The 27,521-nt window shown below is 46.5% G+C and overlaps 1 protein-coding gene across 5 annotated transcripts in view; it reads right to left on the bottom strand.

The window, feature by feature from the left end:
* Window positions 1-878: 878 nt before the first annotated feature.
* C8H1orf159 (chromosome 8 C1orf159 homolog) overlaps window positions 879-27,521 on the bottom strand; it is a 637,694-nt gene continuing 611,051 nt past the window's right edge. For all 5 annotated transcript variants that reach the window (XM_069610081.1, XM_069610082.1, XM_069610080.1 and 2 more), the window contains one exon: window positions 879-3,863. In XM_069610081.1, the coding sequence (XP_069466182.1) occupies window positions 3,766-3,863 (98 nt within the window). In that variant the 3' untranslated portion in view covers window positions 879-3,765. The remainder of the gene's footprint in view (window positions 3,864-27,521) is intronic.

Here is a 27,521-nt window from a genome sequence, read left to right on the forward strand (position 1 = left end):
CTGCACTGTCAGGTCATGCAATTAGAGTCTGTGTGGCATGGCGCTTTTCACCACTGCAGTGCTTTAGCTGACCTAGTAGGAGGCCGACATATCTCTAGCACTTTAATCATCCTATATGGTTTCCGGAGGCAAAGGTTAATGTGCATCTTCAGCTTAGGGGCCAGCTTGTTATTAATAAGGTGCTATTTGGTAATTTGTGGTAATGTTTGATAATGATAATGATGTGTTAATTATATAGCGCCTTTTAACCAAAGCACTTTACAGAGCACATATTTACATACAATATCACCCAACCGAAATTGGTACACATTTATCGACCTTGGAAGGATGAAAGGCTGAGTTGGCCTTGCCCGGATTCGAACCTGCGACCTGCAAATCACGCTCAGATCGCAGCAGCGAGCACTCAACCCGCTGAGCTATATGGCAAAGGAAGGGGCTGCTGACAGAGGAGGCCAGTAAACTCGCTCTACAGGGTGTAGTAGGGAGACTAGAGGGAGAGGAACACTATGTCATTGGAGTCCTGAAGGATGTGGGGCCACCCGTGCACAGAGTATCAAGCTGCAGTTTGCAAAGTCTTCTGCTCTAGTTCTTTAACATGCCTTCCCAAAGGAAGGAAGGAAGGCGTTCATAGGCGTAAGAGTATACCAACATGAGTCGCACCCAAACCCTTACAGAGCAATATCATTGGCGTGATATTAGAGTGTGGCAAACCCTTTGTGAATTCACCTAGGTATTACACATTTTTCTGCTCCCACATACTCCATCAATCCACCACTGATAGTTTCATTGTGGACACCAGTTCAGATTTGCAGCCTATTATTGCTGTTGGGATCAAACAATGGACATCTCAGTACAATGATTATCCCCAAGCCAAATAATACAGAATCATAATAAACAAGTTTATTACAGAGAATTGTATAAAAAAAATACAAAAATACTTCACATTAACATCACAGTGCAAAAAGGCGGCTCGAGAACAAGTGATTGGTCCCTCAGCCAGAAGTCCACCATGGCATCTTCCAGCAGCACAGAACACACAGACTGCACTCTCTAACTCTCTACAATAGGGAGCCAATGACAGCTCTGTTTACAATGGAACAAACCAAGTACTTTTATTTGGCAAGATAGGGAGGCTCTGAAAACTGTCAATTCGGGGCAGGGGTAGAGGTAGGGACAGACACACCAGTGGCACCATCATACTTGCATACTTGGCTCTGAGCACTACATCTGGAATGTCCCAACCACTCTGAAGCACGGAGAGATCCCCAGGAATGTGTGGTGGTCTGAGCAGAGGGCCTAGCTCCCACAACACTCACCTGTGCTCCACATCTAACAGAGAACATCACTCATGGACTGGCTCACTGCAGACTTTACAATTACACAGGCTTCATATGAGCAATATTGGTCACTTAACTAGTGGGAGATGTTATGCTTGCTTTTGCTCTTCCTACAAGGACTTGCTTGAAACAGGAGTTGTGTATTTTTTTATAAAGAAAATCACCCACTTCCCCTGGTCTGCCAAGAATGAAAAGCAGTGCTCAGTAGAATGGCTATCAAGCCTATAAACGGTTGAGCTTCTGCCACAATATGCTCATCTGCATGACTGGCTGTGAAGGGGGGAGTGGTTTGTGTAAATAAAACAAATCGCATAAGGGTTGTCTGTCAAAGGACTACTTTCAAACTTATTTTATAACTGACTCTGGGGCCTCGATCCACAGCACCAACTTCATGCCCAGTGGTAGATCTACCCAATGAAGTATATGTGCTATGATTATGCTGAAGAACAAGGCTTGGCACACATTTACTCACAAAAGTCGGGCTTTTCTCCAGTGCTCCAACGCTTCCAGGTTGCCATGAGCTTGAAGATTTAGATCGCTTTAACCACCAACATCCTAAATATATATATATTCCCCAAAGGTTCCAAACTCCCGAATGCCCATTGCGGTAGGTATCACACTCTGCCATGTAATTTCAACAAGCACAGCAAAGGTCACCAGAGTGGTCCACCCAGACAATAAGCACCAACCAGGCAACATACAACACAGTGGATCCATCATGGTAAATCAAGCCAATTCTTGGAAAACACTCAACCATTTTTTAGATCGGAAGTGAATTTATATAGAGTCCCCTAGGCAATTTTTCCATTGGGTAAAAACGATTGGTGGATCTCATTAGAATGACGACAAATGCCCAGAACAAAAACAAAAATGCAAATATTTCCCCAGGTGCCCCTTACGCGTGCCTACACTGGGTGCTTTTAGATCACAAAGGTATTTTTAGTAAAGAAATATCCCAGATCTCCAGGGGTCCTGTAAAATAAGGGGCACCGTAATAGTGGATTCGAGGGAGACCTAAACTGAAAGCGGCTCAGCATTCAAAAGCATTCTTTGCAGGGGGGCGTCAAGAGAGTGAAAGTTCTTTTTAGGGGTGGAGCTTGCTATGAAAAGGATTCTACCCCAAGACAACACATCAGTTAAACGCCAACTAATCCAAAACAGAGAACATTTACCTTGCTCTATGTTCCCCACCTGTTTCAACATTTCATTCCCTTTCGGATGAATGTGTTTTAAATGAAAGACAGAGGAGATAAACATATTTACCGGATATCTATTTGCCGCTTTATATTATATGGGGGTGATGATGACTAAGGCTGGATATGCAGCAAACGCTCACAGAAGAAACCTTTAAAAAGTACCCTTCGTAAAGCATTTTGTAACCACCGTGGTGCAACACTATTTTTGAGGTGGATACGGGGTGGCGTTTGAAGATGGAGAAAAAAAAAACGGGTATTGCAAAATAAAATTGTTTTAAAAAAATAAAAAAATCTTTTGGTATAACTGTAAGTGCTTTTCTGGTAAACCATCTATTGAGGATTACCTTTCGACCTTACTGGTATGTGGACATTCCAGCCATACAAGGTCAGTAGGCTGGCCGAAAATGGCATACAACACCAAGCGACAACACAGGCCACTTCAGTCTGCAGCACAAACAATCGCAGAACAGAAAAAATATGCTAAAACAAACAATAGAGAAAGGTTTCTAGGGTGGTTTCGGCCCACTCTGCCTGTCAATCCTTGAAGACCTTCAGGGTTACCCTAAACTCAAAATGCAAACTCAAACTTGTCACAGTAAAATCAAATCTTTTCTGGCGATAAAGGGTGTCAGGTAGGGAGCCTAACTTTCCATTCGCCCAAAACAGCATCTATCGCACCCTATAATACCGTGCACATCCTATGTTGCTGTGCTTCCTATTTTAATAGACAAGGAGAAGACTATATCACAATGACAGACATGCCCGTAGGTCATAAAGTAACACTGGCCCACAAGGCCAAGGTAACCCGCCCACTAACAAAGTAAGAGCAAAATGTCACGCCATTGGTGTGGTCCCTCGACGCAAGAATTCCACATCTCCAAGTGAGAGGCCTAAATACAGTGTTTGGTCAGGCACCCCCCAACATAGTGATTTGATGGAAGACTCGGGGGCATTTGCACCCATCATCAACGTAGTCCAAATTGTGGGACAGCCCCTTGCTGCACACCTACAATACAATGTGGCTCAGAGTTGCAGTGTTTTTTTGCTCAGTAGGTTTGGCACTGTAGATGAAAATCCACCATTGGCAGGTGGGATTAGCCCACCTGGCTCCTGGCACTTCAGTGGCGATTGTCTCTCTGTGACCCCATAGGGACCATGCAGAGGTCAGAGTCTAAAGTACATGGAGGTCAACCATCACGGCATTTTGAGATTTAGGTTGCAGTTCCCCTGGACTAGACATTGCTGACTCTGGTCTCCTTGGATGGATTTTGTGCAGCAGAGGCAGACATCACCACTGACCGCTCTCTCCGGACATAGCGTGGCTTGCGAACTGTAAGGGTAAAAATGGAAAAGGTTGGTAACCAATGGTGGTCAGCACAGTCTCTGAACAGACAAGTCAACTTAAAGAGCTAGGATCACAACAGAATCATTTTAAGGATATCAACAGGATCAGTTGCAGGAACTCGCCACATCACAAAATGAGTCATAATATCAAATAAACTCTCCAAATAACTTAAAATCATCAATAAGTACAGGTTATTCAACAGAGCAATTCTTGCACCAGAAGTACTTAGTCCCTCTTTCTGCCAAACTCATGCAAAGACCAGGGGACCCCCTAAGCATCTGCCGCATTGGAAGCCAAAGCTGCATGCACAGTCTTAGGCTTCCACCACCCCCCTCATCCAACCGACAGCTCCACACCACTCAACCCTTTTCTTGCTACTCCTTGAGAGATAAGGGGATAGGCGAAGGTATTTTGCTGTAGAACCCGCAGTCCAAGGACTACCAGTACTAATTGCACTACAGTGAGTAAAATAAGGTTACTAACTTGTTAATATAGTTGTACAGTGTTAGAATATTATTCACATGCTTATTTGAGTATTGCAACGTATCTGGGAAATTCGTCCCTTCTTCCCAGGGGGGAGGCCCACCTTGGAGGCTAGGGAAGTGAGCCCGCTAAGCAAAACCTTCGCTAGGGGTTTGGAAAGTGGGAACTCACTGGGAGCGACTCCCCCGTATCCACCCCAGTGGACAAGGACTCCCATTCCCGTGTGGAACTCCATAAAAAAGGAAAGAATATATGCATACATGGGAATTTATGAAGAAGATATTTCCTTTAATAAGGGGACTCAAAACAATCTGGAAAATAAGTTTGTCTCAAGGCAACGCTGGTTACCAGGGGGGCATGACAACTGACTCTGTCCAACACGCCCCCTCTTGGTAAAGGGATACAGATAAGAAGGCTGCATGTCTTGAATGGAGAAGAGATCTGCGGCAAGCGATGCAATGCAATATTGTAGAGGCGAGACCAGGACCGAGGAAATCCGGTCTCACCTGGAGGCGCAACCATGCCGAGGACCTGGTATGTAGGGAGCCCAAGCAACAGCGCTGCACCGAGCATAGCTTGCGATGGAGGAACGACTCCTCAGTCTAACTACGAAGGAACCGGTGAGGAAGGCAATGCCTGGGAATGCCACCAAGAATACTAGAGAGCGGAAGTTGGTGAGAAGTCGAGCAAGTGGAAACTGCTTCACCGGCGCGAGCCCCCACTCAGAGAAGGTACATACAGTGGAAGGGGAGAGAAAGACCAGAAAGGAGCAAGGGAAGTGAAAAGGATTAGCCAAACTCCTGTTCATGGCTCAAAGGCCCTAAAAAACATTTTCCTAAAGAGAACACTTGTAAAAGGGCAGACGACCCAGAGATGATAACGGATCATAAGGAATATAGCCATTAGGACACATCAAGAGAAGTGTATCTAAAAGGAGGTTAACAACCCTGGGAGATAAACAAGACTAAGATTGGGGGATCCAGTTGAACATGAAGAATGCCACGAGATACGACTAGAACATGTCTAGTAGAAAGTCAGTGACAATATAACAGTGAACGATAGGAAGAGAAATCAAAACAGATGGTGGGAAGGGATTAATGAGCTATCCCTTCGTCTACATCAAATCAAAATGTTAATTGTTTCTGGAACTTGAGACTTTGTTGGGGTTTTGAAGAAACCTACCTTTTGTTGAGAACTCTTTTTAGGCCGAAGACTATATTTAGTAAAGTCATGAAGATAAATCTCACAGATCAAGGCAATGTCAAGATTAAACAAACTCTAGAAGTAGGCTACACTGCTTGATTTAAGTTGTGTTTCCTCCAGTGGTAGCATCAGGCAGATAATAGGTTTGGACAGAAGACTATTTATTATTTTGACAATCAGCTTAGCATAATTTTATAGGCAGGCAATCTCCCTTTTGGAATAGGCACAGAGAGGCATTTCTTTATATAAAAAAAATATATTGTTGAACAGAATGTCTTCTAGTCAGAGTCGGCCTTCTGGTCCGCCACAGTATGCTCTCTTATCCAAGTGGCAATGCTTCTGTAATGTATTCTCTGCCTTAGCACCTAGGAATCAACATTGTTATGTCTTGTGACAATTTGCATGGTGTCGTCACTGCTCCCCAGAGGGGGTGGGGGGGAGCCCTTTCCCATGAGGCTAGGGAGGTGCGGCCACTACCCAAAAGTACCCGTAGTGGTGATTTAATGCGGGAGGACCTCATGGGGCGGGACTCCCCTCTCGAGACAAGGACGATCACCTAGGGTACAGCCCGTTGAGCCACTTCACTCCCCAACATTCCCTATCCCCTTTGCATAACGAGTCATTTCATCTAAGCCCATGTATTTTTGTAGCACATGGGCTATTGCCACAAACCAACATACCGAGACAAGGAAGAATATAAAAAACATGAAGAGTAACCAACTCTTAAATAATGCCACAAGGTGACTCACCAGAGGCATGAGGAATGCCAAAGAGACATTATCTGCAGGTGTTGACGCTATTGTGGGCGAGGGCTGGAAAAAAGGCTGTGCCGGGGACGCCAGCGGCAGGCTGCAAGAGTTCATTGTGGGTCTGAGGGGAGTAGATCCAACTGCGATGTCAAAGGGAAGAAGGTCTTAGAGCGAAGCCAAGACCATAGGAAGCAAAGGACTCTGAAGGTGCACAGAGACCGAAGCGGGCATGAAGAGCAGAAGAAGCTCCTGACAAGGAACCCCATCCCAGGAAGGACAGGTGACGTACCGCATCCCACGAGAAGGTAAAGGGTGGCACGGGAGACCCGGTAGGGATACGGGGGAGGCAGAGAGAGGGACACAACAATGTTTCTCACCCCAGTGGCAGCTATAGGGCTATTGGGGAACAGAACCGCGCAGAGTACATCAGGGAGGATCTACCTTGCTCCAGTAGAAACAAAGTAGGTACTGCACACTAGAAGAGTGAAGCAAGCATCCAAGGAGAACTTCCTGGTTGCCGTGGCGGCAATAAGTCCACTGACCACCAGAGAAGGGTCTGGGACCATTATATTAGTCTTTAGTTGTAGTGTAAGGGATAGAAGTAGATTGTGACTCAGGACAGTGGACTTTGATTTTGACAGACTTTCTGACGGATCCTTTAGTATTAGCTTTAGGCAGGGAAACCCCTCTTGGATGATAGGGATAGTGAGGTTCTATTTTTCCATAAACAAAAGTCTTTAACTCCCACCATGCCACCTTTTGTCAGCTTCCAGAAATTGAGGCTTTTCCTAAAACCATTAGGGCTTTTTACCCCTCAACTGCCAACAGCCCTCCTGACCGAATAGCTCTCTAATGCCTCACTCCTTTGAGCCAAAGTACACAAGGTTTACACAGTCTCCAGAGAGGTCAGGAGGGCAGTATGTGAATCTATAACAGATACCAAAGATGAAGAACTATGTTTCCAGGTAAGTAATCTTATTATCTCCAGCATTAGACCTTTCATTCAGTCACATTGTTGCTGGACTAAAACACGAGTAGGCAGCACCAGAGATTAATCTCATTTTGAGAATTCTCTAGACATTTTAGCCCAGCAGTGTATCCAACCTTGTGTCTTTCTCCAGGCCAAAGTGCTAACGGAACACACCCTCCTGGAGCTCCAAATTTACAAATCTCTCTCAACAGCATGTTTTCAATGAATGTAGTCATATCAGCTTTTCCATCAAATAACCAGTTACCATGTTTTTTTTTGCTGCCTTAATACTTTAGTGCAGTATGCAATTAATTTGGTTACTGCGGCCTTCGAGACAGTGTCCTCTACTTGGCTGTCCCAAAGAAACGAAAAGTTAAGATGCACGTTTCCTGTCCCTGGTTCTGTCCACATAGTATAGTATCTTGAAGCCCTTTTAAGACCCAACATTGGAGGGACCATAGTCCTGGTTCATGTGGTAATGCAGAACCACCTATAGAAGAAATTGAGGATTTGTTTAGAGAGCAACTTTGAACAATACATCAAGGTCTATGCCGACAGTCTGAAAAAACCTGAATCTCACAGACCCTGCATGCAGATATTTCTGATGCATGGAAAGCAGTCTTTCAAGAGACATCTCACTGCAAAATACATAGGTTCAATGGGCGCCACCAAGAGCCTGGTGAGCACCACATTCATCTTTCAAGCCATCACTCGTGGCTAACCTGGAGGGATTATACAGAGTATACCCATAAACAACCTCTTCATAAGTGGATTGGAATGTTCCTTTCATGTGTCTGACACCAACATCAGGCGAACTCCTACACTAGAATGTTATAGACCATACAGTAGGATTTTGTTCGTTAGTCAAGTAGCTGCATTTTCACTTTACACCAAATGCAGAACTACTTTCACAAATACATGGTTTTTGGAGAGCATTCTTTGAAATGTGCAAACATCCCTAAGCGCCACTATGGAAGGTTTTACTGAGCAAACTTTAGTACCTCATGAGCAAGGCTGCAAGGTTGATGGAGGGTGGACTGCAGTGTAGCATCACACCACCTTTCATCATGAGTGGAACCAAGTATTATCAAAGTGGAATGTGTTCCACTATGGACAGTCAGATCAGAGAGACAGATCCGTACACCCTACATTGGGCATGCTAGGATCATCTTGCATAATAAAATCTTCAACTTTAGATCCATGCCCAGAATGAGCAGTATTGGAGGGAATATCTAAAGGAACTCACTCCACTCCATTGAAAACAACCCCCCTACTGACGTGGAAGGCCTCCTGTGGGAAAACCGAGGGGAGTGGCACACTTTTGGCATTTCTTGCTGTTTCAAAGAGATCTTGGTTTGCTATCCCCCCATTTCAACCTATCAGTTGATCCCACTCTCCCTCACATGTATGTTTCTGTGAGCATTCTGCTGAGCTGAATAGCCTGAATGTTCTTCACACCTGGCAAGTGTTTTTTCAACATAGTCTGATGTTTGGCAGCCTATGTCCACAACTCTTGAGTCTCTCGAGGGCCACATCTTGCCCCCTCGCACTTCCTTATATAGCAGTACTCTATAGTAGTACATTGTACTGCTGCTGTCAGTCTGGACCAATAGAAGTTTGCTTTTCGACCTGCTGCATGGCCTTATAGCACATTTAATCATTCTCATTGCCAATAAGCTCATCTGCAAACGTTTCTGCTGCCCATCACAGGTCCCTGGTTGACAGAGAGCCAGAATGCACTACCCAACCTTTCAGTGATACATCAAACACCACCACCACCACATCCAGCTGTAGCGTTTGCAAGGGCATGCCCTTGGTGACATGGACAACATTTCATCATTCCCCCCGATTAGAATGCAAAAGCTACTCACCACAGTGACTAATGTAATCCCAGTCAATAGTCCCCTTTCCTCCATACTTTGGAGCAGTCTGACCTATGTGGACAGGACAGGGGCCCTATCCAGCAAAACACTGCGTTTCTCTTCCCCACGGCCCACTGAAATGCACAACAATGCCTGCATCTGTGAGAGTGCCCCCCCCCCCTCTGGCAACTTGGCAGTGCTTTTATGTCTGCTCAGAAACACCTCGCACAATGCTAAGTTTAGCAGGGATGGAGATTGGGCTTATGGAGGAAAGGGGGCGATGGACTAAAGGTATGGCAGTAATTATGGCAAGTGCATTTAATATCATGTCCCCTTTCCTCCACACTGTAGGCAGTTTCTTAAAGCATATAGAAGGTGGAGGATAGAAGTACAAAACTAGTCAAAGATGTTGCTTATGACTGCTTGACCAAAATCAGTGTCAGACTTAACTGTCACCCAATTCAGCAATGCCTGAAAAGGAATCAAGTGGAGATCTATGTGACCTCCTTAAATATTGCATCTATGGGAACTTGATGCTGGAATGCCACCAAAGCAGCCCAGGCACAAACTCAATGAGCGTAAAAAGCATTGGGCATCTGTAGCAATTGAGCCTGGCAAGCCTCAATTATGCATTAGAAAATACATATTGACGTAGACGTTTTAGTAGCCTGCTTGCCTCTCGGCAAGCTACCATAATTGACGAAGAGGCAGTCTGATGATCGCAAATCCTTTATCTTTTCGAAGTAACACTTGAGAGCTCAACAAACATTCAAAACATGCAGAGTGCTTTCTACCTTTGATGATGGAATAGAGTAAAAGGTGGATAAAATCTGCTGATTAATGTTAAAAGTCTAAAAGCACTCCGAGGAGAAAGGAATGCAGTCTTGAGTCAGTGTGTTTTCTTGTTAATAAGTTCTTAGTCTGTAGAGGAATGGAACTATTGCACCCTGTCAAAAAAGTTGGAATTGGACCTTCCCATGAGCTCCTGAAAAAGCTTTGTGCCCTTCAACCATGCAGACCTGAGCATATTCAGACACCGGTGCATGCTCCCTAGAAGCCATGTCTACATGCTCCACCACATTTGCTATAATATTCATGGCAATAAGTTTGATCTTGCCTATATCTGAGGGAAATTAGTTTTCTCTTCTGTAAGGAAAGAGGAGAATTCATCAATCTCCTTCTATAGGGTCAAGTTATAAGCCACCAGAATAGCATCAGAGTAGGCAGCCTCTGATGCAAAGAGCTGTTTGAATACAATTTATTCCCCATAGCGTCCAAATCTTTCTCTTCTTTGCCTACACGAGTAAGCGAAGGAGGGGACGAAGAGCTTGATGAAGATCAATACTGCTTTAGTGAGGCTGAGATGACAGAGAACTGTGCTGGAGGGTGGGAGGTTTAACAGAGGTTTTTCATTAGCCAACAAGCTAAATTGCACATTGAAGCTAGCACTCCTCCTTCCAAACAGCATACTGCAGTGGAATGCGCAATTTAGATTGTTCAGAAGAGAGATCAGCTGACAGAACACTGGCTTCCACTGGGGAGGGTTCAGGCACCTGAAGTTCTATATATTCCATAATGCCTTGCAATATATTGGCAGGGGAACTATGAGCCGTCTCCCTGTTTACTTGCAAGAGGAATTGGGCCCTGGAAATCCCCTGTTCCAAGAACGGGGGACTCAGCCATAGAACAAAGTTCACTGTCTTTATTAACAGTTAATATGACAGGGATCACAACATGAACAATGCAAAATTCTTCACGAGCTCCCACTATCTAGGCGCATGTCACTCCATTTTGTTGACTTGTGATGTCACAAAACAAAGTTACGTCCCAAAAAACCTAACAGGGGAAGGGATTGGTTAATTAGACAAATTATATATGTAATCTATAAGGGATCAGTATGACCATTAGGTAAACCATATCTGGAGGCTCCTCCTGAGACCACCCCTATGTGTTACAAATACAAAGTTACAGGTTAGTATAAAGATGATTGGCTGGTGTAACATAGTGTATGCTTATCGTGGAAGGTGTTTAGGGATTGGATCGAAAGGGTGTTCTAAGTCTTGGAGCTTTGGACAGTTACCAGGGCAAGTGCAACTATTCAAGGTAGTGGGAACGACACTGAAGGTGCTGCATGTCCCCAATATGTTTCCATCTCCGATCTCCTAGGCCTTCCCTTGAGACAGAACATTCGGCTTTGAACCTGTATAATTATTGTCTCTTCCTGCCTGTGGTTCGATGGGAACAGTCTTCTCACTCTGCCTTAAATGAATAGACTATGTCTTGTAGATTCAGATCACATGTTTTTGGACAGCGAAATGGTTTTACTTTGCTTGCAATTAAGAGGATTTCTTCGACTGTGTCCCTCACAGGTGTCTTTTCTCCTCTGTTAACTGGAAACATTCCTTCCCTACTTGGCTTGGCGAGGCTGTGCACGGTGTATGCGCTGGGAGCTCTGTCTGAATGCTTCAGCAGAATCAGTCTGTCAGCCTTTCACTGTATTCCGAAGATAGTCTTGTTTTTCCCATTCACTCCAATGTACCTATAGCTTCCATCTTTATTTGCATGGCCGTCCATGTTAGTTGCAGTTAAGTATAGGCAACCCGTCCATATGTATTCTTAGGCATCTTGCAGTTTCCGCGTCCTCTAACTATGCGAGTCATAAGCATTTGCTTTGTGTCTATCAGCAATAAACTAAAAAGTGTTTGTGTAGCTTTGTGCAGGGATGCCTGTGTGCTTCATGTGTAACGTATCTATGTCACAGTGTCAGTCGTGACATCATCAACGTTCTTCCAGGTTGCGGTCAGTCGACTTGTTCAATTGATGACAGCTGTATCTCTTTAATGCTGTCATCTGGGTATGGTGTGAATGGCTGTCTGAGTGAGTAGCCCTTTTCACACCTGTGGTACATGGTGAGGAAGGGCCCAGAAGTGATGTACATCTCTCGTTCCTCTGTCACCGGGCTGAGAGTGGGATGGGTGTAATGAGGGTCATGTTTGGGTCTCCCTCTTCTCCCTACTACTCTTTAATGGTATGCCTTAACCGAAAAGGAGGCCTCCTCATTTATTTATTTTTTAAATGTTTTTATTGGCATTATAACCTCTTTTGGCGTTACAAGAGGTTAATTATGCAGTAGTGCCAGTTTTAAATAACCACCAAACAAAGAAACAAAAAACAAACAAGCAAAACAAGCGGTTCGCGTTACAGTCGTGGCATGTGAGTACAAAAAAGAAGGTCTTGGCATGTGAAACATGAGAACAAGCGGATGTCTCCTCATCCGGGGCGCCGTTCTTGCCCTTCTTGGGGGCAACCCCTCCAGTTCACGCATGATGGAGGTGGGCAGCTCGCCACCCAGGCCTGGGAGGAGTGCTCATCATGGTGTGCAGTTCGTTCATGCAGGCTTGTCGTCGGAAGGGTGAAACATGTCCTATACTAGTGCTTTCCAGGCAGCCCATTTGTCACTACCATCCAGCTCTGATCTGCTTACCGCCTCCGCCCATACCTTAGTCTCAGCCTCCGCCCACCTCTTGAATTCCCTATGCCAATGTTGGTACCGTGGCCCCCCAGCCCTCTTCCATGAAATGGCAAGGTTCTCTTGGCCAGGATGCATGCGAGGTCCATGAATTTAGGCGCATGCTTATGTTTGCTGATCCTGGGGTAAGCACCAAACAGGCACTCTTTCGGTGACCACTCATACCGGGCGACGGCAGCAGCTCTGCGGGCTTGTTCTATCCGCACCCAAAGATCCCTCGCCCGCTCGCAGCCCCAAAACATATGTATCTTGTATGCCTCCTCCCTACCGCACCATGGGCAAACCGAGCTGGCGCTCCTGTTGAAGGTGGCTATTCTGTGTGGGGTCATGTAGATGCGGTACAGCATGTTTAGTTGTATCAGTTTGAACCGATGGTTCCGTGAGACTGCTTTGGGGTAACTCAGTGCCCTCTCCCAATCCCGTTCTGTTAATGTCGTGCCCAGGTCTGCATTCCCTGAAGACCCCTTCGTCATACATGTCCCCCCACGTGTATATCCCATGCCCTTCCCCATCTTCGCAGAGCCGCCAGGTCCAAACTGTCCTGGCATGCACCTGCCGCTATTGGTATCTCTGGGGTATAAGGATGTGTGGTCCCCAGTAACATGCGGATTCTTTTCCATATCTTCCGCCCCAGTGTCACCACCATTGGAGTGTGTTTCGCAGCCCGAGGGTTACCCAGAGTATTTCTTTTAGTGTGAGGGGCGCAACCAGCTGTTGTAGCAGGACTGTCTCTGAGGTGGGGTCATGAGTCAGCCATTTGACCACGTGGCTAAATTGGGTGCCAGATAGTACTTTTCTAGGTTTGGCAGCTTCACGCCCCCACCGGTCATATGGCAGGTATAGGGTCTTCAGTGAGAGTCTGTGGCGAGCGGCAACCCACAAGAACCCCCGGATCAGCCCCTCCAGTGTGCGGAAGAAGGAGGCCTTGACTTAATAGTGCACGTTATTAAAGAAGTATAGGAACCTCGGGAGGATGATCATCTTGGTGATAGCGACTCTACCTAGAAGTGATAGCGGTAGCCTGGCCCAGAACTTCATAGAGTTCCTCATGCCATGCAACACCCTAGCCATGTTGTTTTCGTGTATTTGTTCAGGCGAGTGTTTAATGTTGACCCCCATGTATTTAAACAAGACAGTCTCCCATCGGAGACCAACTGCAGGCAGCATGCTGGGGTCTCTCCCTTTTAGGCCAGCAATTGGGAATATGCAGGATTTAGATCTGCTGAAGCTGATTCCAGAAACCTTGACATAGTTGTCCAGTATATCTAGGATTACCGGGACGTTTACCACTTAAATGCGGGTCTCTGACGTATAGAAGGACATCATCCGCGTAAAGCGATAGTAAGTGCCACGCACCCCCGACCCAGATGCCCGCATCTAAGTATTGCTTCCTTAGGTATATCGCTATGGGATCAAGACCCAGGACGTACAGCATTGGGGAGAGCGGACAGCCCTGCCTTGTCCCCCTCTCAATATCCCAGATGGCAGACACCAACCTCCCCGTTTTGACCCTGGCCTTAGGATTAGTGTACAGAATACGAACCCAGCAAATGAAGGCCTCCCCGAATCCAAACCCCCTCAATGTCGCCAACAGTCACTCCCAATAGATCGAATCAAACGCCCTAACTGCGTCCAAAGAAAGTATAGCGTATTCCTTCTGGGAGCCCTTAGTCTGCGCCAGGATGTGTTGCAGTCTGCGCAGGTTTAGGGCAGTGCTGCGCCCAGGTATAAAGCCTGTTTGATCGCTGTGTATTATATCCCCAATTATTCTATTCAGGTTGTTTGGCGAGGACTGTGGTAAGGATTTTGACGTCATAATTTAACATCGCCAAAGGGCGGTATGAGTCGCAGCTTTCAGTCGGTTTTCCGGGCTTCGGTATCATGGACCCCGGTAATACCCCATTGGTGAATGCTTCTTGGTAGACCTCGAGCAGGACCGGGGTGATGACATCAGCATATGTTTTATAGAACTCTGGGGGGAGTCCGTCGCTGCCCAGTGTTTTGCCGGAGGCGAGGGACCCGATTGCCTCAGTGATATCCTCACCTGTTATTTCAGCGTCTAGGGCCTCCCTGTGCGTGTCCTCTATTTTGGGAAGGCCTATTTCATCTAGAGTGTCTAATACGTCCGAGTTTGCCACTTGGTGGTCGTGGCTGTATAAGCGGGAGTAGAAGTCACGGAAAGTGTCATTTATGTTTTGCTGCGTTTTATGTGTCATGCCTATTTCGTCCTTTATCTCGATGATTTGGTGCCTCGGGTGTTCCCTCCGGCACAGACATGCTAACAGCATGCCCGGTTCGTCGCCTTCAGCGTGTGATTTGGCTGTCTTAACTGTGAAATCGAATTTGGAGAGCCTGCCCCATGCCACCGAACAATTCCCTCGCAGCAATGCTAGTTCTTCCTCCTTCCCCCGTGTTCCGGAAGTATTGATTTCCCTGTGTCTTATTACCACTTCAGTTTTTTCAAGTTCCGGCCTTAGTGTTTTCCGTATGCCGCCGGCTCCTACAATAGCCTCCTCCCTGACAACCACCTTTATTGCTTCCCACACCGTGCCCCAGTGTTCTACACTGCCCACGTTTGTTTCCAAGTACCCTTCTAGCTTGTCCCGTAACTCCTCCGCAAAGGTTTGGTCTGTCAGGGCATCCGGGGACATGCGCCACAGTGGTATAGGTGGTCTGGGACATTGAAACGCTCCTGCAACAAGAGGTAGGGGCGGGAAACCTCTCCCAGGGGTTCTCTGTTGAAAGGGCCCACAGGTCTCTCCAGAAGCGTCCTCCGCCCGGATCTCATCCCCGGCCGATCATAGCCAAGATCTTAAATTTCAGAGACCGCGAAACCATACTACGGTTTTCCAGAGAAGGCGGGGAGATAAAAAGAAAAGACTCAACAATAGTTATATATCCGGACTACACCCCGGCGGTGCAGCAGGCCAGAAATTCCTACATTCCAATAAAAGCTCGGCTGAGAAAGCTCAACTTGAAGTATATGCTGCTCTACCCGTCACGTCTCAAGATTTTGTATAACGGAAAGGCGACATTCCTGGAAACCCCGGCCGCTGCCAACTTGTGGCTCGAGCATAATAATCTGGCGGACGACAAGGAAGCACCACAGAACTTAGATCGAAGATAACCGTTCTCCCCCCGGTGAAAGCAGGCTAAAGACAGTTCCCCCCCAAAAATAAAAGCACAGGCAATAACGAACTGCAGACGAATGAATCACCACGAAAGTCCTGCTGTGATGCATGCTACATCGGACGAGAGCTCGGAGGAACACACGAGCGGCGGACAAGCAACCCACCCCACCAAAGAAAGGTGTAAGCACTTTGCTCACACACAACCTGATCCGGAAGGCCAGGACTGGCCTGGAAGGCTCAGGAACCCCTGAGCGCTGCAAGTTAAAAGCAACTGCTAGGGACAGTTTGAAAAGTTTTGTCTAGTTTTTCCCCATTTAACATGATGGGAGTTCCACAAGTTCAAAAATCTCCAATCAGCGGAAAGATCGAAGTCGGAATGAGGGGCCAGACGATGAGGAGGCCAGGACACAGCGGAAAAGATGGTCGGCAGGGGCCAAATAACTGTAAGTGTAACTCAACTACCCCGAAATGTCGTCTAATGCAAACATAAAGATATTGACCTGGAACGTGAGGGGCCTGGGCTCTTACCTACGCCGTAATAGAATCAAATCCTATTTGACCAGAAAGAAAGTGCAGATAGCGCTACTGCAAGAGACACACTGCACGGCGGAATCACTGGCGAGGTTGAGGGAACACTGGGGAGGCCAAGGGGTCGGAACTTCGTACTCCAAATATGCAAGAGGAGTATTTACCTGGATTCACCCACAACTCCCTTTCCATCTAATTAAGTCGGAGACAGACCCAGAGGGGAGGTTCGTAATACTATGGGGCAGACTAGAACAAACAGAAATCTGCATAGTCAACTCTTACCTCCCTAATACCAACATCCCATCCCACTTAAACTCCATGTACGCTAAGATTGCACCATACAGACATGGAATCCTTTTCTGGGGGGGGAGACTTCAACTGTGTCCATGATACAAAACTAGATAGGTCCCTCCCGCACCCAAAGGGACCTTCAGCGGCCACAACTGCCCTCTCCCTACTAATACATAGGTTGCACCTATCAGACACCTGGAGAGAGTGTCATCCTGACGCCCGGGGTTACTCATATTTATCCTCCCCTCACGGTCTCCACACGAGGCTAGACTATGTCCTCATAAGCAATGAACACTTGCCACAAATAGCCGACGCCCAATATCTGGGCAGAACCATTTCCGACCACTCACCACTCCTGGTAGACTGGAACCACACGGGCCCCAGGCCTCCCATTCCAATGTGGAGAATGCCGATAGATGCCCTTGATGATCCAGTATTCAGAGATGACCTACACGAATTTATAGAGAGCTTCATTGAAAGTAACACCGGAAGCGTGGACCGAACAGGCACGATGTGGGATGCCCTAAAAGTAGTGACAAGGGGGGAAATCATAGCTAGAGCAGGGGGCATTAGGAAACAACTTAGAGGCGAGCTGAACCACTGGGAACAGCAGATTGAACAACTGGAAAGGGCCCCGGCTATCACGGAGCAGAGAGAGATCAACCTCAAAGAACTTAGAAATAACACTACTTTAGCATGGGACAGGCTCGCCAAATTTGACTATGCCACCAAAACCGACAGGATACACACTGAGGCAGATAAACCTGGTAGAATGCTAGCTTGGCTCTGCAGGAAAGAACACCCCAGACACACAATCACGGGGCTACAGACTGAAGATGGAGGGGTAGCACAGACACAGCAAGCCATAAACAAAACCTTTAAGGGCTTTTATGAACACCTTTACTCCCACAAGGATCAGGTTCCCCTAGAGCAAATCATGAACACTCTGGAAGAAATAGGGCTCCCCAAGATACCTCCGGAACAATCTGAGGCCCTAGACGCAGACATTACACCCGAGGATATCTCAGAGGCAATTAGATCACTAGCCACCCGTAAGACTCCTGGGAGCGACGGCCTGCCCACTGAATTTTACAAGGCATATGAGTCCACCCTAACGCCCCTCCTACACGAGGTCTTTCGAGAAGCACATGAAATAGGAATTCTACCCGACACCATGAGGGAGACCCTCCTGATCCCGATCATTAAGCCTAATAAGCCCCCTGATAGATGCGACTCTTACCGTCCGATAGCAATCCTTAACTGCGACGTGAAAATCCTGACGACAGTATTAGCGAACAGATTAGCCAGAATCATAGGGGATGTAATACATGAAGATCAGTGCGGCTTCGTACCAGCCCGAAATACTTCCATGAATTTGCGCAGGGTGCAACACGTTATTGCCCAAACTGCAGACTGCACAGAACCGTACGCCCTGTTGTCCCTTGATGCTATCAAGGCGTTCGATTCGATCTTTTGGGAATGGCTAATAGCAGTGTTGGAGGAGTTTGGCTTCGGCCCGGGGTTCATTAGGTGGATCAAGATATTATACACAGAGCCTAGAGCCAGAGTAAAAACCGGGAAACATATATCAGAGGTTTGGAACATATGCAGGGGAACCAGACAAGGTTGCCCTCTCTCCCCTATGCTCTATGTGCTGGGACTAGAACCCATTGCTATCTACTTCCGTAAACAATTTTTCGACTCTGGAATCCGGCTGGGCAACTCGGACCACATTATCTCCCTCTATGCGGACGATGTTTTACTATTTGTCAAAGACCCATACAACAATGTGCCCACGATGGACGTCCTCGACAATTTTGCGAAGTTTTCAGGTATACAATTCAGCCGAGCAAAATCCTGTCTTTTCCCCCTAGCAAACCTTAAAGGAACGGTAACATCGCAACCTCCCCTGGCGGGAATAAAATGGGAACACACCTCGTTAAAATACTTAGGGTTACACATAATGCACTCCCCGGAACAAATGCATGAATACAACACTAAGGCTGCTCTTCCTGCCTTGAGGAAATCTATGGCCTTCTGGGCGAAACTTCCCCTATCCATGATGGGCAGGGCCTCCATAATCAAAATGATCGTCCTCCCTAGATTTTTGTATGGGTTCCAAAACGTACACTCCTATATCAAAGCATCCTTTTTTCGCCTAATGGAAAAGTTGATAAGAGACTTCTTGTGGGGGAAGGGAAGACGTAAGATAGCACTTACTACCTTATCATTACCGTACACCCAGGGGGGAATCCAACTCCCAAACTTCGAAAAATACTATCTGGCAGCTCAACTTGGCTTTATCACCAAATGGCTAGCTGACGATGCCACCTCAGAAACACCACTCTTGCAGCCACTGATCTCCCCGTTGTATATGAAAGAACTTCCCTGGGCCCCCGCCCACCTGATACTTAATGCTCCAATGTTGGTCACTCTTGGCCGCAGAGTCTGGCGCAGGGCTGAAGCCCTTGCCCATGCCAAATACCAATACTCCCCGAACATACCGCTGATCTCGAACCTATGCAAAACCCCCGAGGACTTACAGCATCTCAGACACTGGGAACAAAAGGCGATATACTCATGGGGGGACCTATACACAGAGGGGGAGTTCAAAGCATTCAAAACCCTCCAAGAAGAAAACGATGTTCACGCTGGCCAGTTTCTGTGGTACCAAAAATTGAGATCTACTGCAAGAACCAAATGGCCAACATGGCCAGAAGAACCAGAAACAAGCCCCCTGATCACACTACTATATGAATTGGGTGAGCAAGGAAGACCGGTGTCTCGGATCTATGGCCACCTAAACGACACCCCCAACCCACGCAGCGCTAGCCTGAAATCCAGATGGGAAGCAGATATAGGCCGAGAACTATCGGATGGCGAATGGGAAAGGGCCCTAACATTTCCTAGGACAGTGTCTAGAAATCATAGATTTAGACAAATACAACTGAACCTCTTGCACCGAACATACTTAACCCCATCCAGGCTAGCCAAACTTCACACAACTCAGAGTTCCAAATGCACATGGTGCGAAATGGACAATGCGGATCTCTTTCACACATTCTGGCACTGCGCCAGGACACAGTCCCTGTGGTTCTTTATTCAACAAACTAGTGCGAAACTGGGGCTAACCAGATACGAATGGTCTCCGGCGGTATGCCTATTGGGCACATATCCCAGACCAGCAAAACTAAAGCACCTCGCCAAATTAATGGACATCATGTGCATCCTGGCAAAGAGGACAATCGCGATGTCCTGGAAGAAACCATCGGGGCCTCAACAGAAAATCTGGCACAAGGAACTTAAACGCTGGGTGCTAGCAGAAACAAAAGCCTGGGAGCAAAGTGTGGCCAGATCCGCAGAAGCCTCGAGCATGACCTTAGACGCCTGGAGGGGACTCACAGACCCCTTGTTCTACCCCTCCGACGATAAGCCCCCATGAGCCGACATGAACCCACTATAAGAAGATCCATAGACTAAATGGGAGCCCCGGAAGCGGTCGCTTTTGGCCGCTTGTAGTCCCGACCCGAAGCCCCACCCTTCCCGTAGGGTTTAACCCCCCTTTACGCCCCCATTTGACACCGGATTCTCAGGAAACAGAAACCGGAGATAGTTCATGTTTTAATGTTTTAATGTTTCAATGTTTTAATGTTAAAGTTGCTAATGTTATTGATCCGAGATGCTATGCAAGTCGTCCTCTAATGGCAGTTGAGATAACTGCCCTGTGGTTGTACTTAATAACAAATGCCAATAAACAAATTTTAAAATAAAATAGGTGGTCTGGGACCCCTCATTGTCCACAGCACCTGCAGCGGGGAGTGGTCCAATATTGACCTGCCCAAGTATTGGGCAGAGTGTATTTGTGGCTGATAATGCTTGGGCACGAATATGTAGTCTATCCTGGTGCGCAAGGCGTGGGGGGCAGAGAAGTACGAGTACTCTTTGTCCATTGAGAGGAGTTCTCGCCACACGTCGACCAGGTCTAGGGAATCTATCAGCGCGTTGAGTGCCCCGGTCGCCGCATCGTTTCGGGTTACTGGTGATCTAGATCTGTCCAGTTCCTAGTCTCTGACGCAATTAAAGTCGCCCCCTGAGATGCAGAGGCTGTCCTGGCAGCCAGCTAGTTTGGCTCCCAGTGTGTCTAGGTGCTTTGGGTTTCCATGGTTGGGGAAGTATGAGTTTATTATGCAAATTTCGGTCTGCTCGATCCATCCTCTCACCAGCAGATAGCGACCCTCCCAGTCCGCCTCCCAGCTTGACACCTTAAACGGAACCAAAGGGCTGATCCAGACAAGCACCCCCCGGTCGTATTTGGAGTAACGAGCCCCGTAGCACTGCTCGTCCCAGTGGTCGCTCAGCACCCCCAGGGTTTGTTGGGTCAAATGGGTTTCTTGGAGCAGGGCTATGGACACCTTATTCCTGTTAAGGAAGGATTTAATTCTGTTCCTGCGCATGTAGGTGCCCAGGCCCCGAACATTCCAGGTTAGGATTCTAATGACATTGGCCATCTCGGCATGTGCAACCCCACCGGCTGGATCCAGAGCCATCCAGCCACTCATCTCACCCCAGCAGACAGGCCATTCGCTTGCCCCAGCCGAGCTCACCCCCATCCCACAACATGCAGTAGTACTCTCGACCCTCATGCTACATGCCGCATTTTGCGCTGAGATGTCATCGCTTGCGTAATAAGAACAAACCAAAACCAAACAAATTAATAACCAAACCAGAACTGGGTAATTGCGCTCAGCAGCCACCTTGTGTCCATGGTGCTTGAGCGCCCCCGCAACTGACAGGCCCTCCAGGGCCAAGGCGTGCGGACTGTGGTGTGTCAGAAACCGTCCGACACTGAACGGTTCATGGGGTGTGCGCCTTCGCCCAGTCGGAGGCCCCCGCTTGCCCTGCCTCATAAAATACTGTGGCGGCCATCTCAATGTTCTTTTGCGTCCGAGCAGGCTTTACTTGATGCGTCCCCCCGCCCCCCGTGGCTGTCTGAATCAACGTTCCTCATGTAACAGCTTCACAGCCATCATCCAAGTTGTTGTGCTCCAGCCACATGTTGGCCGCGGCAGGCGTTTCAAGAAAGACGGCATGCCCTTTGTAAAGGACCTTGAGGTGGGATGGGTACATGAACATATATTTGAGGTTCAGTTTCCTGAGTTACAGCTTAACTGGCACAAAGGAGTTCCGGGCTCTCTGCACCACTGGGGTGTAGTCCGGGTATATGGCTATTTTGGCGTTATCCCGATGGATCTCTCCTCCCTCTGTGGAGAACCTCAGAATAATTTCCCTATCCCGAAAGTTCAGTATCTTAGCTATCATGGGTCGTGGATGCAAACCCGGAGGCGACCTTTTTTTTAGTGATCTGTGGGGACATTCCACCGTGAACCCCTGCGACAATTTCTCCGCTCCAATCTCCTGGAGTATCATGTTTTCAATGAAGTCTGTTGGGCCCTTCCATTCCCTCTGGAACCCCCAAAACCCATATGTTATTACGCCGGGCTCGCCCTTCGTCATCTTCTGCTCGGGCTTCCAGCGCTGCGTTCTTCCTTTCGAACTCCGTCAGTTGCCTCTCCAGGTCGCTGGTGGTTCCTGCTGTCTCCTTCAGGGTCGTTTTGTGCATGGCGACTCTTTCCGTGAGGTTTCTCATATCTTGTCTCATCAGTTGCATGTCTGACTTGATCTCCCCAATTCTGGTGTTGATGAAGGTTCGCAGGGCTGCAATTGCTTCGAGCACTTGATTGTCACTGTTAACGGGGCTCTCTGCAGGTTGTACTTGTACTTCTGGGGCGGCCTGTGGTTGCCCTTTCTGTCTGGCATTGAAGGAGACCATGATCGTTGTTTCCTTTTTTTGTTTCATGGATGGCTTGGCCCCAGTTATGGTCAAGAGTGGAGGGATGTAGTGGTCTTGCGAGGGTAGTATTGCGCCTGGGGATTCACGTGTTGCGTCTAGGGGCCAGCCACTCGCGATTTACAGAGGTTATAGGCCCCAGGATCTGTGTAGTATAGCATGCTGTGTGCCTCGGTACGCTGCCCCCAGTGCCTTGTTTCAATGTTTGACCCAGACAGTACCTTCAGCAAATAATGTCCCTGGGTCGTTCGTTGTTGCATGGGTGACCACGACAAATTATGTGCAGGAATCACCGGGACCCAGCCCCTCTGCGCGTAGTGCGGCTCTCTCAGTGGGCATCAGACGTGCGGGCGCGCCACGTACCGCTTATCCCCTCCGGGGTCTTCCCGTGTGTACCAGGTCCCTCCAACTGGCGGGCCGGTCTCTGTGTCCCTTGATGTCCTCTGCCGCACTTTCTCGGTGTCTCGGGCGGGTTCACTCAGAGACAAACTTCCAGCCACTGCTACCCCTCACTGCCGAGCCGAGGCCGCGTCTGCCATCTTGAAGCCCAGGGGGTCTCAGGTTTGCCATCGTCTCTTCTTCCGCCCGCCCTCCGATTTTAGGATTTGTGCGGTGCGGGGGCTGGGGAAACGCTTGTCGGATCCTGCAGTGCGGGTCAAGTCGCTCAGTCTTGCCTTTTATTTAAAGAACGCAGGATCTTTCCAGGATCAGGGCAGGAGCCGTGGTTGAAAGCGTCCTCACGGCATGAGCTCAAGCCACACCCCAAATAAGGAGGCCTCCTTATGATTCTCAAACGCATCATTCACAAGAATTGAGTCAACCTTGGAATCAGTCCTTCCTGAAGGAGCATCAGAAGTCATAACCGGCAATACAGGGGCCAGTGGAGTAACTATAGGTAGTGCCTGAAGATGAGGTGGCACAACCGCTGGATGAGATTTTGAAACCAACTTTGAAGCAAAATAAGACCACCGGTGTAGGAGACACTGGCCGGCGCATCTTTTATAATGGAAGTAAAAAAAAACACATAACAGGTGTTCTAAGTATATGCCCAGCTGTACCCGAAATATTCTCCTAATGCTGTCTGGAGTAGGGCGACACCGATGGAATAGGATCTGGTGACTGTCAAAAGCCCTGATCTTTGCTCACCAAGAACTGCATTGGAGGACAACAAATTACATATTCCTCCAAAAGTAACAACTGAAGTATATATATGCTTCCAAAGTAGAAAACCTGCCAATATGGAAGGTTTCAAAGAGCAAGTGCCTCAGAGACACCATATGCTAATGGCACCGACTACAATCATGCCATAGACGGGTTGTAAACCTTGTAATTCACTAATTAACGTCAGAACAGAAAGAGATTACCAATTCTTCACTGATGGAAATCATAAGGGGGCCAACTGACTGAGTCAAACATTAGAAAATTGATACAATTGGTTGAACCATTATCGATGCTCAGATAGGGTTGAAGGTATTGATAAGGGTTATCAAACAGTTTCACATCTTAACACTACATGTAATATAAACAAGATTATGAGGAAGGAACGGTTGCTCGTCCTAATAGTTTAGCCTCTAAAGAACTTGAGATCTCAAATAGTTTCAAACCGAAAAGAGCTGTAAAAACTACTTGCACTATGAGGAAGGCACAGCTAGTAACTCCGCATGAAACTTCCTAAAGAATCTTGGCCCTCTGTGTAACGTTGAAGAAAACTGCAAACCGCTCTTCTTAATCCATGAAGTGCCCTTTAAGATGCAATGTGGCAGCCATGACTGATGGATCCGACAGTAGTATTGGAACCACTCCTGCTGCAAATTACCTCCTTTCACAGGAATTCCGAACACCTCAAAAGTACTGACCCTTCCCTCAGTGGCTGTTCACCTGGTGCTAATTTTTGCACAAAGCTAGAAATCGGTACCTCTTTCTAAGAAGTAAACCGAAGTTTAATAAATAAAACTAAGCATTGAACACTAATATAAGAGGTGACCCAGTTAAGCCACAGAAAATATTGATGTCCAGGCAAATAGGATACACCAATACGAAACACCAATAAGAGGATGGAAGGGGATGGTGTAGTACTTGATGCAGCTGAAAGGGTCTGTTGAATCTTGAATTTGTCCGATGACTGTCTTTTTCCACCACGTCAATGAATTTGTCGAAGTCTGAAGGAAAAGGACACAAAGAGTGTAACGCTTGACGACGAGTCGGACTCACAAAATGATAGTAAAATGTCGCAGTTATCTAAAGAATCAGCACCTCAGTCCAGAGTGATTACTTAAAATTTCCTTTGTATTGTTCAGTCATTATTAAAATTATTGAACCCGCGCCCAGCATACAAAAAGCGCGAGGCCAGCAAAAAATGACGCGTTTCGTTACCCCTTGTAGCTTGGTCACATTATTTTGCCTACGCATCAAGCACGCATTATATTCACACAGTCGTTCAGCTCACGAGGACAGGGTTAATTCCCTGTTGATTCTGTATTAGATCAGATGTTGCAAGGAAACATCAATATAGCCATTGTACGATACCTTGCCGCCTTAAAGAGCACAATGCAATTTCCTATGTCACAATATATAAAACACCAAAGCATGTTTGGATAGAATACAATACCTAGCACAAAATACATATGCCCATATCATTGGGTAGTGTCATAAAGTGCGAAGTGCGATTGCATGTTCAATAATATCCAGTTTCATATTTTCAATGTAGTGCACAATGCAGTTTCTTGGGCTGTTTGATAAAATACAGAATGTAGTTTCCTATGTTGTAATATTCAAAACATCAAAGCATATTTCTAATGAAAATAAAAAAGTCAGATTCAGTTTCCTTTGTCATTAGGTAGTATAATAACGTGTATAATGCCAATAAGGTGCCTCGCCATCGTAAAGTGCAGTGTCATATATATAAAAATACATAGTGCATAACCCCATGCTTTCAATAAAATTTACAATGCACTTACTTTCTTATACATTTGATGCTACAATGTGATGCATAGGGCATAGATAATCCTTCCTGGGCATCACATTTTAAGATAAATCCACAACGTGACGCATAGGTCATATACTATATAATCTGATCCAGTACGTTATCATAAAGTGTACGATATTATTAATTTATCACTCATCAGTGTTGTTCAGCACTCTGATGTCATAGATGTTAAAGTGACAACTGGAATTTAGGAAACCATACATTCTGACCTATCTATTTCTAACATGAGAGTAACCCCAGCCATACAATACGTCGCAATAATATGCACATGTCCAATACAGTGCAAATTGTTGTGTTGTCATACCCATAGAAATGCTAGATGCAATCTCCGATTTATGTCTCATAGAGCCTACGTGTGTGAAATGTGTACCGTTTGCAAGATCTAAAAGGCGCCCATCAATTTACTTATACAATGGGAGCCATTAAAACTTTAGAAAACAAAAAAAGGAGAAATAGCTTCATTGTTATATTAGTAGGCAGCACCATCCCAAATAAGTAACCATTAGGAAAAGAATAAGGTTTGCAGTTAGTAAAGAATGATCAAAATAGAGCCCAGGCTGACATGTAGGACAACAAAGACTGGACAGACACCCAGACACCCAGAGAAAGAAGGTCTCTCCATGTGAGACCCGTATGTCATTATTCTCCAAAATAGGTATAAAGTTCCTCATCGATATTATGACCCGACAGGGTCTTACTCTCGAAATCGATGATACGAGTCTCGTGTGGTCTCAATAACCTTTCTCTGTCTCCTCACCTGGGTCCGATATTTATTTGTTGCAGTCCAAAGAAAGTAAAGTCACATAGCTTCCCATCATGTTCCTCTCAAAAATGTTTGGTTATGGGGTATGCAAAGTCTTTGTTTGTAATTGCTCTGACGTGCTGCAAAATCCGTATTTTTAGTTTGCATTTTGTGCTCCCTATTTACCATTTCTTACATGTGCATTGTAGTACATACACAATATACTCCGACTCACAAGTAATCCTCTCGGTGATGGTAATAGTCTTGTTTAGAATCAAATGTCGGTATGTGGAATATTCATCCGCAAATTTGCATATCTTGCACTTTGTGCATTTGAAAAAGCTCTTGTTTGTTTGGGCCATGTCTGTGGGTCTTGATTAGCTTCAGTTGCCATGTAGCTGCTCACTAACTTATCCTTGATGGATTTGCATTTTCTAAATGAAGAATTCCAATGTTTAATTATGTTTTTAACTGCCTTGGCTGATTGTCCATATGTTAGCACCAAGCATGCCATTTCTTTTCCTTTTGCAATCTCTTTAGTGTCCTTCTGAACAAGTAGCAATGACTATCGATCACATTGTCGTGCCTTTACATAAGCCCGTTCTATAATTTGTTTGGGATAGCATTGCTTCTTAAAACCCCAGGCTGTGACTTTGCTTTCTTTGTCATACGTCTCGATCTTGGAGCAGTTCTTTCGTAGCCTAATGAATTCCCCGTAGGGAATACTCCAAATCAAATCATTGCAATGTGTACTTTTAGCATGCAGAGGGATATTGGCTCCAGTGGGTTTCCTGAACAGTTGACTTTTTAGTTTGCCATTTTCTATGAAGACTGTTAAGTCCAAGAAAACCACTTCCTTCGGACTGTGTGTCTCTGTAAACTAAGTTGAAATTACTGATGCTCGGGTGTTTCTCAAATTCTATCCATTCCGTAGGGTTTCCCTTTCCATATAATGAATAGGTCGTCAATGTAGCAATACCACATTACAACCTTATTCGTGAACCTCTCATTTTCTTCTTTCTAGGCCTCATACTTTTCCCTGTGACCCATCGCTAGGTTGGCATAAGGAGGGGCGAAGGTAGTGCCCATCGCCGTTCCTTGTTTCTGTCTAAAGTATTTCTGATCGAATAAAAACACATTATTTGTCATCATAGCCAAAATCATCTCATAGTGGTGTCCAGTATAGTTCAAGGATCTGGTGTTGAGATAATATGCACAGGCCTTCATACCCTGCCCGTGTCCTATTGAGGTGTACAGTGACACTATGTCCATTGTGGCCAAGATGGTAATGATAATATAAAAGGAAAAAGCGATTTGTCAA

The sequence above is a fragment of the Ambystoma mexicanum genome, chromosome 8, assembly GCF_040938575.1.
Source record: "Ambystoma mexicanum isolate Mex_15411 chromosome 8, UKY_AmexF1_1, whole genome shotgun sequence".
Lineage (NCBI taxonomy): Eukaryota > Metazoa > Chordata > Amphibia > Caudata > Ambystomatidae > Ambystoma > Ambystoma mexicanum.